Source organism: Eubalaena glacialis, chromosome 4, assembly GCF_028564815.1.
Source record: "Eubalaena glacialis isolate mEubGla1 chromosome 4, mEubGla1.1.hap2.+ XY, whole genome shotgun sequence".
In the NCBI taxonomy this organism is placed as follows: domain Eukaryota; kingdom Metazoa; phylum Chordata; class Mammalia; order Artiodactyla; family Balaenidae; genus Eubalaena; species Eubalaena glacialis.
Window position 1 is genome coordinate 112651306 of NC_083719.1, and position 17514 is coordinate 112668819.

Genomic DNA, 17514 nt, shown 5'->3' on the forward strand with positions numbered 1-17514 from the left:
GGCAACAGCGCACCGGGCCTCTCGCTCGGGGCCTAGGGCGCAAGACCGGAACACCGGCCAGGCCCGACCCGGAAGGAAAAAGAGGGAACAAGCAGAAAAGAGTTCCTGGGGGGCGCTAACTGAAAGCCTCCTTGAGGGTGGAAGTGGGAAATACGAGCTGCTGTCGATCAAACTGGGGCCACTACACAAGGTTGGTTTTGAGCGGCGATGGGGGCGGGTCGCATTTTGACGGCAGCTTGAGTGACTGCAGAGCCTCTAGGGAATGGGAACCAGCGTGGAAGTTTATCCGCCCTGCGTTTTAGATGCCCCCAGGCCCGTGAACACTTGCCACTTGCCACTTGTGCCGGATCCTAAAAGGATGCCTGGTGTCACCAGGCAGAGATTTCTTGTAAAACGAGACTTCCAAGGAAGTCTTGTGTAATTATAGTTTTCTAAGTTACCTAGTTACGTTAATATTCCATAGATCTGATTTCGACCTCAGCTGTTGACATTCATCCTTAAAACAGGGATAAAACGATTCGTAAATCAAGAACATTTCTTGAACACCTCTTATATGCTTAAAACTTTTTTTTGAACTCATAGTAATCCTCCTTTTAAAAAACTCCCTTCCTACATGTCAAAACTCTTAAAAGTCCCTCTTCAAAAGCAAATAATTCAGAGGGCTCCACCCCCCCCAAAAAAAGAAGCCTTAATCTAATTGCTTAAGAACTAGACATGAGGTTCTGCTGGAGTGCCAGCCTCCAATGAATAAACTGAATATCACTGGAAGCGCCCAAGGAGTGCTGTCTTTGTTAGGGCTTTCATTTCTTTTTTCCGTAAAAAAAAGTTAAGTGTAAGAGGCCGAATCTCACTGTGCTGCTCGAAAATAAGAGAAAGCACTATTATTGTCCGATAAATGCTAATCCAGTTGGTCTCACCCCACCATGCACGTTAAAATCACACCTACAGAGCTTTTTAAAAGGTCCCATCCCCAGAGATCCTGATTTAAATGAGTTAGGGTAAAGGAACTGGTATTTTAAAACTTTCCTAAGTGTTTTCTATGCTGCTAAGGTTTATACTGAGAGAGGTGTGGGGGAGGAAGGAGAAGTGGTCATGGTTTTTTGCTTATCACCACCAAAATATTCAGAATTGTCTTTCCTTTTGAAAAGTTATTCAACCATGTTATAAAATACTTTCCATGAATAAGAATATCATAATAAATCTTACAGTGGACCCAGACTTGCTGTAAAGCACATTTATTAAATATTTGTTGTTGGCTTAATATTGACAAGGGACAAAGCATGAATCAGAGTTCCTGCTCTCAGTGAGCTCACAATCTAAAGCTACAGTCTCTACAGTATAAAATTATAGCTTTAAAACTATTCTTTCTACAAATAGATTGTGGCAGGCCTGGTAACCAGGACAGCCTATGAGTCTTTCTTATACAGTAAAGCTCTAGGACTTAAATGAAATCTCCTCACTTGATTTTCTCAAAAGCGTTACTTCATTTTGGAAAACCATAATCTGTAGATTTCCAAAACAATTATAATAAACTGCTAGACAAATGACATAACGGATTTTTTTTAAAAAGTTTCTCTTTGGCATTGCACTGTAGGTAACCCTACCAGTGTGTCCTCATCCTTAGTTATAGGGAGGATAAGGATTGCTGTGGCAGGAAGGCAAAAAAATAAGAATATTCACCTTATTAGAGAACTACATTTGTGAATGCGTGTCTATCAAGAGTTAGGCCTGGCTAACTTGATTACCAAGGCAGTCACTAAAAACAAGAGAAAGAATTCAGGGATTGAAGAAAGGGAGGTACCAGAAAAGTAGAGAACGTTAACCCTTTCTGGTTTCATGAAAGTATGGGCAACGCTAAATTCCTCATTCTATCTTCCTATAATACCTTGGGCTGAGGAATTGCCCAAATGGGTTAAAAGAGCTCAGAGTTCAGACCAACAAAGCCCTGAAGAACAGAAATTGACGGCAATAGAGGAAAGGAACTCAATGACTAGAAGTAATGTCAGAATCCCAATGGTCAACATCCCCGAGCCCCCCTAGAGGGGGACATTTCAGGTCATTTACTTGCTAGTGTAGAAAACCTGACATAAGTTACTCAGGCTACATACATAACCCCCACCGACGTTTGCATGCTCTCTGCCCCAGATCTGAATCATAGTATTAGGTTTCTCTGACAACCAACCACCTATTGATATACTCTTGCGATCACCCCCACATTTCTTGACAAATACAACGGTACCCTATTGTAGCCAAATCCACGGACTCACAAAACCTCAAATAAGAGCAGACCCATAAAGGAAAAACAATTCCGTAATTCTATGGGGATTGTAAAAAAATATTAGATAATCTATACACCGTTCTTTTATCTCTGCCCAGAATTTCCAACCCTGGAAACCCACTGCAATGCACATGCAGGATTTTTGGTGGCCCTAAGGAAGCATTTCAGGGGATTTTACTTAGTATGGGCCTCAGCATTGAGCTGGGGAAAACGGAGGTCCCTTCACTGTTCCCCACATACCACACTTGATAAACCATTGAGTCAACTAGGGGGCATTTTAAGTCCAAATTATTTTTGGCTCTATTTTAAAGATTTAAGAAGCAAAACAAACTACTGCTTCCGACACCACCTCATCAATTGCCGTTCATTGGACAAACTGGACGGAAAACTAATAAAGGTGTATACCCGCCCTCAGCCCCGTAAATTTAACTACCCGGTTCAAAGACCTGGAGGAAACTCGGATCCAGGCGACGCTCTCACGTGATCCGTTCTAATCACGTCATAGGGACACGTGGTTCTAGATACTTCGTCCCCTCCCCCTCAGGCGTGGATTGTTGACAACGCCGCCGGCAGTCACGTGATCTTACGTCACCCCACCTTCTTTCCCTGATATCCCTGGCCCCGGATGCGTCCCTCTCTCCCCACCCGGTTGAGCCTAAACTAGTAAAAGAGGGGGAAACGGGTTGGTGTTTCGGTTTCGGTGTTTCTTAATCACAATCTCCAGCCTGAGCACAGAGAACAATAATTGGTCGATTAGTTGAGGAAGCCAAAATGGATAGGGTCCCTGCTAAAGGGCTCCAATAACGAGCTCTCCTACGTCCCGTCCCCTTCTCCCCACCCCTCACTCCATGGTACTGGCAGAGGGCGGAGGGATCTGGAGGCAGCGGAGGGAGACGTCATTGCAGGGTTGTTTGTGCAACCTCGGCGGAGGCAGTGATCCACAGTGATTCGGCCGCCGCGCCGGGGGGTGGGGGGGCTGCGCGGGACTCTTTTTTTTCAGACTGACCGCGGGGCAGCTGGGGAGCATGTCGACCCCGGCCCGGAGGAGACTTATGCGGGATTTCAAGCGGTAAGGGCCTTCATCTTCGCCTGGATGACGGCTCCTCCCCAAAGCTACGGGGCTGCAGGGCGGGGATCCGGGACACCTTCCTCTCATGACCCTAAGAGGGCCGCTGTGGGCCCAGCGGGACGGACGGAAGCCCAGTCCTAGCCCCCGTTAGCACTCTCGTGTCGTTGCCTGTTCATTCGTCCGACGTAAGAAATTTCGATACCCCCTCGCCACCCCCTCCCCCTCAAAAAGTAAAAAGATGGCCATGGGCTGTCCTAGGATTCCCTGCTGCCCACTTGTCCCAGTTGCCCGATGTCTCGCCCTGGCGTTCAAACCTCATCCCCCGCCCCTGCACCTTGCGGTACCTCCTCTCTCTGCCCTGAAAGCAAACCCTTGCAGAAGCCTTTCCCCCCGCTAGCTGCACCAGTTAGCTTTGTTCGATGGCCTTGCGGTCTCCTTCGAGGGCCAGGGTTGGGGCCAAACCCTCTCGCCCTCCCTCCCTCCCCCCCCATTCTTTCTGCAGTGAGGGTGGGGTCTGATGCGCTAGGGCCGGAGGTTAACCCATCCTCCGAAACCCGACTCTCCCCCCGCCCTCCTGAAAGGACCTTGAGAACTGGCTTAGAGGGCTGGGACTTGGGCTGGCAACCCCAGCTGCTAGTGCTTTCTGGAACTCAGCTCTGTGGCCTGGTGTATAAAGCGCTATCTATAGCCTCCAAAGCCTGGGGAAATGCCGCCTTGGAGACTGGCGCTAACCTGATACTCCCTGGGCCTCCTTTTGTAAAGTAGGGTTTTGTTAGGAGGTGTTGGGGTTAGTGAGGAGGAAGTGACTTTTTCTCAGTTGTTTCCCCTTGATTGAATGCTTGGAGGTACGGGGAGAAAAATGACCGAGAAAACTTAGCATTACGCTCCTCTGCGCATTTTTAAGTGTTTTTCTAGGGAGACCCGCCCTGCTTGAGGCAAAATACCTAGTGTAAGAACTTAGAATGGCCGCTCAGGAAGTAATCTCTCAACTTCATTATAAACCCTTAAATGAGGCACTTGGAAGCCATTGTTTGGGGCTTTGGCCAGTTTATCATTGAGTGTATTCGTAACTTAGCATTTATCTTTGGTGGGCGGGCTTCAAGCAGCATGTCCTCTAACGCTTCTGTTCGTTGTGGCCTATTCTGCTTGAGGTTGACTAAAAAGAGCCATTTTGGGGGGTGACTAATATCAAGTATCATACCACATGGCAGTCTATATATATATAATGTAGCATTTATTTTTTTTACTGAGATGACAGTCTTTAAAAGGAGATGCTCTTTTTGGTGCAGAACTCGCTTTCTACAGCTTGAAACCAGTAGATTTCAGATTAGCTCCCATGAGTGAAATTCAAATATTAAAACTTCCCAGTTCATGGCCATTGTTACCCTGGTTTCTCACTGCAGTTCTCTGCTTAATTCTGAGTTGTATACTTGGCATCTTTGGTAGTTTTCCAGGGGACTTCGGTTGCAAGAATTTGATTATGACAAATGTTGGAAGGTAACTTTGTATTGAGTCGCATGATCTGAGAGGTAGATTTAGTGTTGGTGCAGAGCTTTTAAAATAGGGACTGAGGGGAAAACCTTACCAAAGCTTTGATTACTTTAAAACCTATTGCTAATCGAAGCAAATGGGATAAAGTAACTCTACTGCCTAAAACTAGTTTCCTAATTAAATTGGATATACGTGTGTTTTCAGTCATTTAGTGTTTACACTGAGGTGGGGTTTTTTTTGTTTTTGTTTTTGTTTTGGGGGGAGGAATATTTGGTGGCCATGTTGCACAAGTAGCTGTGGTTAGGACTCACGAAGTCTTTGCATGTTGACAACAGTAAAATCGTTTTTTCACTTGAGGTTTTTACTTTGTTGTTACTGTTGAAGGCAGTTCTTGAACAGATATCTTAACCTTGGTGATATTTGAAGAGGGATGACTCCAAAGCGCTTTTAAGTCATGGTTTATTCCAGCTCAGCACAAGAACAAGGAAATTGATTTACTTTGTTTCTCAAAGTAGATGGTGTACAGTCCATAGGTGTTCTGTTTGGCGTTCTTAGTGGCCTTAATGTTCAACTTTTAAAATTTCTACTCTGGATTTCTAGATTGCAAGAGGACCCACCTGTGGGTGTCAGTGGCGCACCATCTGAAAACAACATCATGCAGTGGAATGCAGTTATATTTGGGTGAGTTGAAAGAAATGACAAATGGTAGGTGTGGTGATTCTTTTAAGAAAAGTGAACGTATAACAACTAGGAAAGGAGCTGAGAGATCAGGGATCTTACAAAAACTGCAAGGTAAAAAAAAATTCTGAGAAGAGTTTCGGCAGTTACATAAAATTTATGATTTTATGATCACTTTGGGCTTTACATGATAAAAATATCATTTGAGACTAAAGGAGAAAGATAAATTATTTTGTGGAAAATGTGCCAAGCAAATTCTTACGCTTGCATTCTACTAGAACTGTAAAAAGGCTAGGAACCAAAAATACTAGAACTTCCACCATGGTAAGGATTTAAATGAAAAATGTTTCACACCTCAGTGTGAAATAACTGAATGGAGCCTTTTGAGATGCATTCTTACCTTTTACAGATAGTAAATATTTTATATATGCTTTTTAATTTAAAATTTCCTTATGGTTTTTCTTTAGTTTTCCAGAACTGGATTTTATTTTCTTTCGCTCTTTTTAAACTAGGGTTTTGCACTAAAACTTTAAAGGAATACTTTTGTAAACAGAATTCTGAATTGCTATTGAATCAGTTATGAGAGTCTACGTTAAAGACTAGTGGAAAACTGAGTGTAGTTCACCCTTCTAATTCAGACTGTTAGAATGCTTCTTTGAGATCTTGAATGTGCCTTGCAAGTGGTAATTAAACTTCATGTTGCTGCTTAGGAAAGATGAAATTGGAATGTGGTAGCAAGGAAAAGATTTGGGCAAAAGAAACTGGCTTTCTTGGTGACATCAGATAAATCTAGTCGATTTGAACAAGAGCTATTGCTCTTTTGAAAAGCAGGACACCTTGGTGTCATAATTATCTTTTTTTAATATAAATTTATTTATTTATTTTTGGTTGCATTGCTGCGCATGGGCTTTCTCTAGTTGCAGCGAGCGGGGGCTACTCGTCGTTGTAGTGCGCGGGCTTCTCATTGCGGAGGCTTCTCTTGTTGCAGAGCACATGCTCTAGGTGCGCAGGCTTCAGTAGTTGTGGCGCAAGGGCTTAGTTGCTCCGCGGCATGTTGGGATCTTCCTGGACCAGGGCTCGAACCCTTGTTCCCTGCATTGGCAGGCGGATTCTTAACCACTGTGTCACCAGGGAAGTCCATGGTGTCATAATTATCTTAAACTAAAGGGTATTGATTTCCATCTTACTGATATACATTGAAAGTAAGACTTTTCCTCTTAAGAATACAGATACTTACAAAAGGGTTGGTATTTATGAACTGAATTCTTTTTGTGCTAAAATTATGACAAGTTTGTTTTGTTTTGTTTTTTGCAAAACCACCCTAAAAGGAAAACTTTGAAAATTAAAGTTACCTTTTATGTCTACATGAATAAAAATCCAGGGCTGAGGTGATACTAAATTAACAATAACTTAAATACTCCACAAATTACCAGAATGAGCCCCTCTTTCTCTGAGTTTATTCTTTCCACTTGTGAAAATAAGGAAAAAGCAGAATGAAAAACTTCTTTTAATCAGAAATCTTCTTGTTTTCAGACCAGAAGGGACACCCTTTGAAGATGGTAAGTCATTCTCAATGTTTTCTATTAAGAGGCTTCTTTTAAGTAGGGAATTGTAACACCAACCTATCTAGTTAACTAGTTTCTATTGTTAATAGGTCAAATTGTAACTAAATAATGCTACTGAGAATTTATAGTTTACAAAGGACTTTCTTCTCAAGTCAGCTTGATCACCTTCATTACTAGTTCCCTCTGTTACTTTGATATTGGCTGTAGAACTCTAAGCCTCGATTAGATGGTGGGGTCTATGTTGAGAATAGTTTAAATGGCCTTGTAGCATGCTAAAAGTGTCCCTGAGGTAAACATCAGAAGGGTAATCATGCTTTTTTAACTTTATGTATATTGATCAGGTGCTGAGCTGAAATTGTTCTTAATCATACACAGCTGCCAGTAGCTTCACATAACAGCTAGCATTTGACACCCGTAAATAGTTACCATTCTGCAGGATCTTTTGCGTCTTAAATTCAGTATTTTCACCAAGAGCCAGGAAAATGGAAAACTCCTTCTAATATGTATTTATAGTTGAACTTCTCAAATTGATTTTAACCAGATACTTAGTTTCCCTAATTATAGCATGGATTTTTAAAAATTGTTAAACAGGTTTGTCTTAGTTATCACAATGGCTTCAGAATTAACCCATCAAGGATATTTGTACAAATAATGATTGCAGAAGTATTTTTAAGGAGATAACCTGAATGTTCAATAGGAGAAATGGTTAAGCAAATTATGATACATCTAGACTCTAGAATATTATGTACCTATTAAAGAATAAGGTAGATCTGGACGTATATCTGAGGAGACAAAAAATTTGCAGAATGTATGTTGTAATACCACATTTTTACTAAATACATACATGCAAGTGTGTGTGGTTAAAGGGGGTTATATACCATACTGTTACCAGTGGTTACCTCTAGATGGGGGGTAAGGAGTTGAAGGGAGGTACTCAAGGAGTTCAGCTTTTTACTTTATACCAGAGGATTCTTAAGGGTGGTCCATAAACTCCTTAAGTTCCCTGTGACTCTTTCAGGGGTTCCATGGGATCAAAACTGTCTTCATACCAGTAGTGAGACATTTGCCTTTTTCATTGTATTAACATTAGCTCTGATGGTACAAAAGTGTTAGTGGTTAAAACTGGCCCTAAGCAGTTTAGCACCTTGGCATATATCAAGACAGTGGCACCAAACTGCTGGGAGTCATTGTATTTTTTGCATTTTAAAAGATGCCAGTTTCAGTTAAAATGTCTTGATGAAAAAGTGGGAATTTATTAATATTACTAAATTCTGACCGTTGAGTATTCATCTTTTTAATATTCTGCGTGATGAAGTTGGAAGTATGCATGAAACACTTCTCTTGCATACCAAACTATGATGGTCGTCTAGAGGGAAAGCAGTTCTGCAGTTGTTTGAGCTGCAACTTCAATTACTGCTTTTTTCATGGAACATTTTTTACTTGAAGGAATGACTGACAGACAAACTCCGGTTATTTAGATTCGAGTTTGTATTTGGTTGACGTATTCTTAAAAGTTACCAAAATGAGCTGTTAGGTCAAGCAAAGTGACTGACAGTATTTGTAGCTGCTGATAAAATGACGGCTTCCCAATACTTTTAAGACTTCTCTCATGAGATCAGTAGGTGGTATTACCTGTTGTGATTTTCTTTTTTTGATGGAGTATATATATAATGAAATATGGTAACATTTAGAAGATTTGGATAACTCAGTGAACCAATATTTTCCAAATGGCCAATGTATTAGAAAATTATGGATGGATAAAAGATATATGCAATATGCAACAGTTGTTAATGTAACTGATGCAGAAAGTTTTTGTGGTTTCAGATTCTACGTTGCAGCTAACCTTTAAAAACGTACCATTTCTTTGGTGTAATATCAAAGAATATCTACAATTATCTGAAAAGGCTATGAAAATAGTCTTTCCTTTTTCATTTACATATTTGTGTGAGGCCTGATTTTCTTCATGTACCTCAACCAAAACAGCATGTTGCAACGATTGAATGCAGAAGCAGCTAAGAGAATGCAGCTGTCTTCTATTAAGCTAATCATTTAAGAGATTTGCAAATATGTAAAACAATGCTACACTTCTCACTAACTTGGTTGGGGGAAATATATTTTCATTAAATGTTACTTAGGTTAATGTGTAATGAGTTTACAGTTGTTAATAAATATGTTAAGTTTTCCTTGAGTTATAGTTTCTAATACAGTAAATATAGATAGTTATAGCCTGTGATGTGCTGGAGGCAGCTTATACTGATTGTGAGAATAGATTGTTTAAAAATTTGGGGGAATTTTTGCAAGTTGGTTATTAAAGAGCCCATATTTTTAAATTATTTTCAATTTTTGGTAGAAATACCATAAAATGGTATGCTGTTCTCAACTTCACATTCAGTGACTTCACTTTGGAAGCTTGGCGTGGTTGGGAGTAAGAGTATAAAGGGGTCCTGAGACCCCATAATGTGAATTTAAAAAGGTTAAAAAAAAGCTGTTTCATATCTGTGTTTGTCTGAAGTGTTTATGTTGTACATTTTTAAAATTAAAATTAAAACTGTAAAACTATATAACTAGGTATAAGGCTATCTTTGCTAATGAACTGTACATTTCATAGACTCTCTATTAATATATCAAAATGTGAATTAAATATCATCTTTGATTTTGTTTGTATCTTTGGCCTCCCTAATCCCAAATTTCCAAACAAAAAATGTAAAGAGGTAGAGGTTACATACTGAATATATGACTAATGAAAATAAAATATTAAATATTTTACTAAATACATGCCTCTGATACTGGAGTCATGAGTTTAGAATTTAGGGTGAGAAAGGGTTTTTGTTTTGTTTTTTTAAGCTGCATTGATGAAATAAGGAAAGAAGCTTGTAGAGACATCTGGAATGGTTTTAAACTTTTATTGACTTCATTAGGAATAAGCCTCAACTTACTATGCCCAAGGTGTTGTGGTTGGAGTACCTATCCAACCTTCAGGTAGATTTCCTCAAAATAAAAGGACTCTGGATAGTGAAAAGGAGGCTAGAAAGACAAACACGAAACTATTAACGGTGGTTGTTTCTGCTAAATATATTTGGAATTTAAGAGCTCTTCTTTGTATACTCTGAACAGATTGACTTTATTATAAATGCATAATTTTTTTAAAATACCTGTCTCTTTTGACCATAAGATAATTATTTAGACAGACCAAAATGTACTGTATTGGTCTATAACCAACAGTAGGCAGTTACACTAATGCTTAACTGATTCTTGGCATACTTAAGTGATAGGGACAGAGCAGACTTTTCACATTAATGGCCATGCCTCCAATCTGAGTCCTTTGTCATGTGGTGGTGAGCCCATCTCAAAATCATTTGGCACCCCCTTCTAAGTTACAATAAATTATTTGTAGTTCCTCAAATGTGCATTTAAAATTTTGGTAGCTAGGGCAAAATTGCTTTCCAACAATATGACAGTTAATGTTCCCACCAGTAGCACATGTAAGTGCTTGTACCCCCCAAGTGCTTGCCAATGCTGTATGTTATCAGTACATAAATAGTATATTTAGTATGTTTTATGCGCTAAACCAAAATTGACATTAATTTTTGTGTGGTCGTGCAAAAGCCAGCATGGGCTTGGGAGTTCATTGATGAAGAGAGAGAAAAGTTATGCTTGTCTTTACTGTAATTATTTTGGTTTGTTTTCTATCTAGGTACTTTTAAACTAGTAATAGAATTTTCTGAAGAATATCCAAATAAACCGCCAACTGTTAGGTTTTTATCCAAAATGTTTCATCCAAATGGTAAGTAGCAATTTATTAGCCTTTGCAAATGATAGGAGGAAAAAAGAGTTGTTTCATCCTTTTAGGTCTTGCCCATACTTCTCGTTATTAGGGCCCACTTCTAGATGTTGCTTCTATGTCAATATTAACCATACTTTTGTAGTCTGGAATCTTATCAAGGTTCCAGATTTGAGGTAAAGTTTTGTTTTAATAACTTCTGATTTTAAAGTAATATCTATTTATTTATCAAAATGTGAAAGATACTAAAAAGAATTTATAGCTTAAAATTTAGCTTGCAAATAAATGTACAAAATTAAGATCATGTTGTATGTAAAGTTAAGTAATTTATATATAACATGAACATTTTCGCTTATTAAATATTCTTTTGTATCTTTTTTTTCTCCTCCTTTGGCCGCGCCACGCGGCTTGTGGGGTCTTAGTTCCCCGATGAGGGATCGAACCCGGGCCCCCGGCAGGGAGAGCGTGGAGTCCTAACCACTGGACCACCAGGGAATTCCCTATATCATTCTTAATGGCTGCAAAATGTTCTGTTTTATGAGTTTACCATTATTTATTTAATCATTGTCCAGTTGGTGATTTTTAATTGTTTACAGTTTTAAACAGCACATTTTTCTTGAAAATAAATCTTCTCAAATACCCATGAATAAGTTTTTAGAAATAGGATTACTAGGTCAAAGGTTTGTATGTTTTTAAGGGTTTTTTTTAAATACAGTTTTCCTCCCTTGTTCCTATTTTTACTTTTAGCAGTTTATTACTATTTTCCATAAATGATTGCTAAGTGACTCTTTTGTAATTAAATTTGCTCTTCCTGACTTATTGCTCTTTACTTCTAATAAATTTGTATTCCTGGGTTATAAATTACTGTATGAAAGACTTATTTTCTAGAATATTTAAGTTCTTTTTCCCTTTTATATCCTTTGCACATTTAAATGTGGTTTTCCCCATCAGTTAACTTACTTTCAGGAGGAACATTTTCAGAGGTCCTCTTGATTGTGCGTCTAGTCTAGAACTACAGACTACGTGAGATAACTGCAGGCAGATAGGGGTCTCCCTACTCATAGGAGAGGTGTGTTTGTGTGTCTGGAATCAAGGTGACTTCCCAATAATAGATTAGATCATAGATTTAGCCTTTGTGCTTTATTGCTGTGAAGTCGCTTTTTCTTTCAAGGTCTTCCCCCACCCAGAGGCAAGGCAGCTTTAATTTTATTTTCTGTTTCTGTTCTGAGGAAGTTTTCAAGTCACTTATTATCATTTATTCTACTGTAGCTTTACTAGCTTAGACTTGTTAGTGAATCAACCCAAACTGTAGTAAGGGAGCTCTGTAAATCAAGGTAGAAAAGACTGTGGAATGTGCAAGGAGTATATGTGTATAGGTTTAAGATTTTCAGCCTTAACAAATTTATAAGGAAACTGTGTATTTGATTTTTCTTTTATCCCTTCATATTAATAACATGGTTTCCCTTATTTCCACTATCAGTACCTTATTTAGTTAACTTCCTAGTTTGCTTTTTTTTAAACATCTTTATTAAAAGATTCACATACTGTGCTACTCACCCATTTAAGTTGTACAATTCAGTGGTTTTTTGTATCTTCACTGAGTTGTGCAACCATCACCATTATCAATTTTAGAACATTTTTATCACCCTCCCCAAAAAATCCCATGCCTATTAGCAGTCACTCCCCATCCCCATCCCCCCCTGCCTCCCAGCCATAGGCAACCACTGATTTATTTTCACTCTACAGGTTTACTTATTCCGGACATTTCATGTAAATGGAATCATATAATATATGTGGTCCTTTGTGATTGATTTCTTTCAGCTGACATAGTTTTCAGGTTCATCTGTGTTGTAACACATACTTGTACTTCATTTCCTTTTATTGCTGAATGATAATCCATTGTATGGATAGACTACATTTTGTTCATTCATCAGTTGATGGATGTTCGGTTTCTAGTTTACTTTTGGATTACTTCTCAAAAATAGTTACTAGTTCAAAACTTTAAAATTATTTTACAGTTTTATGGGTTTTACAGAGGTGATGATTTTTGCTTTGGACTTGCTAAGTTTGATGTTCCTATGGGATACACAGTAAGCGGTTGACTATGCTGCTTTAAAGCTGAGAGTTAAATCCGGTCTAACGCTAACAATTGGAAGTACCTAGCACATAGATAGTAATAATTGAGGCCATGAATAAAATTGCCCAGAGGGTGTGTAAAGGGTAAGAAGGAAGAGGACCGAGGATAGAGCCCTGAGGAATGAAGGTACTTAAGTGTAATTTGCTTCCTCTCCCCAAAAAGGCCTCACTTATTCCTGTTTGATGCAGAGTGGTCTGGCTTGTTCTGTGAAGCATTCCACAATTTGGCAGTATCTATAACATTTAAATGCATTTATTCTTTGTCAACACAGCGATTCTGCTTCTGGAAATTTATTGTAGAGATAAATAATCTGGCAAGTTCTGGATAAAAATTTATGTTCATTGTTTGTATTCTCACATAATCAGTTCAGGAGGGGGGAAAAGCCTCTCAAATGTTAGACTTTTAAAACGGTAATCACTTGATTTTTATTTTTATTATGAAAGGAATGCATACTTATTGGAAAAACAAATCATAAAGTACAAGGAAAGGTAAAGAAAATAATACCCTTCATAATCCTACTATTTACAGATATCTACATTTTGGCATTTAGTCTTACGAATGTTTTTGTGATTGCATATACTTCAAATGAAAATATTTATAAATAATTCTTTATAAAAAATAGAATTATCCTAAATAAGTAATTGGAAACTTATTAATGTAATATATTGGGGGTGTCATTCTACATTAATTAACATATGGTAGATGTATATCATTTCTGGCGGCAGTATTGGTATGTACCGTTAATAACGTACCATTATTTAGCCAGTCCCCTCACTGTGGACCAAAGGTAGTTTCCAGTTTGTCACTTCTATAAAGAGTATTATAGTGACCATCCTGTAAATAAAACTTTGCATGTCCATGATTATTACTTTTAGAGTGGAATTGCTATGTCAAAAAATTAGCTTTTTTATCCCCCCAAGAACTTTATTTAGGAATATTTGGAAATGTGGAATTTAAACAGATTTGCTATATAGTATGTGATGAAAAAATTTAACTCTCACTCAGCCTCCTGATCAAAAGGCGCATAAAGAGTCCTTAGTTTGAGACTGATTTTCCTGTGAGACAAAAAGTTTTAGTTATTGACTAATGTTCAAGATTTCTGACTGAACCAAGCATTTGGTTTGTGGTAAAAATTTCTCTTTAATTGTTAGAAATGACAAAGTTAATATGTAACCAATTTTAGTGTTGTCTTTGCAGTGTATGCTGATGGTAGCATATGTTTAGATATCCTTCAGAATAGATGGAGTCCAACATACGATGTATCTTCTATCTTAACATCAATTCAGGTAAGCATGTGTTAGGATGCATCTTAACTTTTCAAGATTCTGTGGGATATAATTGGCTCTTTTAGGATCAATTTAAAGGCCAAGTGAGCAAACTAACCCTCCCAACACTAAGGTAGCCAGTGGCAGAGCTTGGACAAAACCCTCATGATTTTTATACAACCAATCTGCTTTTTCATTCGTGACCACGTTGGATCAAATACACAATCATTCTGATCAAATTTAAGTATAAAGTGTTCTCACAGGTCAGGTGTTTGTTTTGTTTTGTTTTGTTTTGTTTGTTTTTTGGGGTTTGTTTTTTGCCACACCACAAGGCTTGCAGAATCTTAGTTCCCTGACCAGGGATTGAACCCATGTCCCCTGCAGTGAAAGTGCAGCGTCCTAACCACTGGACCACCAGGGAATTCCCTCACGGGTCAAGTATTATTCGTGCCCACAAAGAAGAGTCTTCTTGGAGAGAGATAAAGATGATTGTTTAGAAAAAAACATAGGGACCTCAAGAAACTGCCAAGTGCAGAGAAGCATTGAGTATGTTACCCCATCCAAGAAATTCTATTTTAAACGAAAGTAAGTAACTATTCGCCAAAGCACTCTGGCAGAATATTTCAGAGTTGACCTTGAATGACAGTTTGGGGGAGGGGTGGGGGGTGAGTGATGTTTTAGTTATATGGATTTGCGAGAAGCAGAAGTAACGTTTTTGGTTTATGACCTTTTTAAAGTTTTTTCTGTCACACTTCTGCTTTAATTCACATCATCTTATAAAGTGTTTTCAGCTTTCCTGTTTCATTCCCTTGCTGCTAGGTGCATATGTTTTGTTGATTAAAGGAAACAAGGTATACTACCCAACTTACTGTCAGAAATTTGCGAATTTACCTCAGTAATAGAGTTTAACTTTGGAAAATGTTAGTTGCTAAGCTATTTTATAGATATTGTGTATTAACCAAATCAAGTTATTTCCTGGTTACTGTCTCAGTGTGCTGAAGAATACTGTTCTTTTCCAATTTCTTTGAGATTAGAGGTCTTAAGGCAATTAAGAACTATCTGTTTTGAAAGCTTAAGTTCTCTAGCAGCAGGAAACTTAGTGTAGTTATCAAACCATTTCTGAAAGTACTTAGATCCAAAAATATGTAAGATGTACTAATTTCTGTCTGTCTTCATAGAATAATTTGTTTTGTACAACTTCTGTGCTCCATATCGGGCCCATGTTAATATAAATAACTCTACAAATATGTTTTATCTTCTGTCTTTCCTTCTAGTCTCTGCTGGATGAACCAAATCCAAATAGTCCAGCCAATAGCCAGGCAGCACAGCTTTATCAGGAAAACAAACGAGAATATGAGAAAAGAGTTTCGGCCATTGTTGAACAAAGCTGGAATGATTCATAATAGACAACTGGTCTGTTAATCTTTTTCATCATTGTTGTGTATAATTTACCTCTCAGTAGAAAGGCTAACAAATTTTAAGTGCCACAGGTTTTAAGGATTCTGCAGAAAAAAAAAAGTCCTTCGGTTTAGAACCTACAAAAGCTTGTGTATCTTGATTAATGTACTTTTTATTGCATGGTGTGAACTAAGTTATTGCTTACATAAATTTGTAATATATCCTGTTTGTATTTTTTTCCAAGTGTATAATGTTGGTGTGGAGTTTTCATGACAGAATATACACATTTTGTAAATCTGTACTTTTTTCAAATATTGAATGCCTTATTTTTGAATTCTTTAGATTTTTAAATTGGAGAAAAGCACTTAAAGTTTTTTATATATGAATATTACATGTAAAGCTGTTAAAATACATAACTTCAGTGCAAGAGACTTTGTCACTTATTTCCTTATCTGAGTAGGAGGGGTTAATAAGTCTCTAGCTCTCCATCAATCGATAGTTTCATGTCTGATTTCAAAAGAACAGATTTATATTTTATCAAGAAATTCTTCAAATTTGATTCTAAACACCAATTATCTCAAACTTTATTTTGAATGTACCTATATTAGTTTCAGTTGAGCAATTATAGACATAACTGGTTTGATTCTGTCCAACTCTGTATTTAGGCCACTTGTTACTGTTTCTTCATGCACTACTTACTGTTAAACTCTACCTTTTGCGATTACACAATTTGCACCTCCACCACGAGGAATTGGCACCTCTACCATGAGCAGAGAGCTGATGCAACTTATTTTGCTGCTTGATAGCACTTTAAAAGATTTTTGATAATGAAAAAAGTAAACCGTCAACATTTACCAAAAACTCATGCCCCACTATTAACAATAAATAAGAACTTGTTGCATTGGTTTGAACAAGGCAGATATTTGGAAGGAATCTTGGTGTAATTTAAATATTTGAAAACTGCCTTTTAATGCAATTGCCTATCTGTTTATTCTGGAAAAATGTTTTAACACCAGGGCCTGCTGAGTTGCTTTCTCTTGTGGAGATTTTTTTTTTTTAATCTCCTAAGTTGTATAAAAGTTGTACTGCATTTTAGTTTATTGGATAAACATAAAACACAGTATTGAAGAAAGCTAATACAAAGCTATCCTATGCCTTCAAATAGTATAGAAAATGGAAAATATACAAGTAAATTCTGTTGAACCACCTGTGTAGTCTTTCTAGTAGTTAAAAGAGCTATTTCATTAACCCCAAGAGTTTCTTGCACATTCATACTAGCTTAGTAAGCTAACAGCTTCTTTTCTATTGAAAGACTGATTTCTCTATTGGAAGACTGTAGGATGGCAATATCTATAGGTTCTATTTATTGAGCAAATTTTAGAAAGGATAAGTGCTGATGTTTCCCTTTAAAAGTTAATACTTGGGAAATTTGGGGGTAAGTGTATGATCTTAGGGAACTTTTGATACAATTGAGAGTTAACTCACTGGAATTATGCCCCTGCCCCCCCAAAAAAAGATGCTTTATTTAAAGGTACTTTTTGGTCATATCAAATGTGTGATACTTCTATATTCAGCTCTAAAACAGTTTCTTTAGACATTTACTCCAGTGACTGTCTCTTAGATTAAATATACAGTAGCTATGATAGTCTCCCCTCTTATTTCATTAAATGCTATTTGGCTACTACTTCAAAATCTATTTTTATCCTTAACCTGTTTTCCCTATTTAAAACTGAAATATTTCAAGTATTGATAATTATAAGGAAGTTACATCTTACTTCGCAGGCAGTTAATGAGCTCTAACTCCTAAATTCAACACATGCATAAAACTCATATCTAGCCCCCATTCCTATTG

At 37.8% G+C, this 17514-nt stretch overlaps 1 protein-coding gene across 1 annotated transcript; it reads left to right on the top strand.

The window, feature by feature from the left end:
• Window positions 1-3175: 3175 nt before the first annotated feature.
• On the top strand, window positions 3176-16563 carry UBE2B (ubiquitin conjugating enzyme E2 B). Its single transcript, XM_061188177.1, has 6 exons — window positions 3176-3347; window positions 5439-5519; window positions 7050-7075; window positions 10776-10865; window positions 14197-14285; window positions 15539-16563. The coding sequence occupies exons 1-6, from the start codon at window positions 3304-3306 to the stop codon at window positions 15665-15667; spliced, it is 459 nt and encodes a 152-aa protein (XP_061044160.1). The 5' UTR covers window positions 3176-3303; the 3' UTR covers window positions 15668-16563.
• Window positions 16564-17514: the final 951 nt, after the last annotated feature.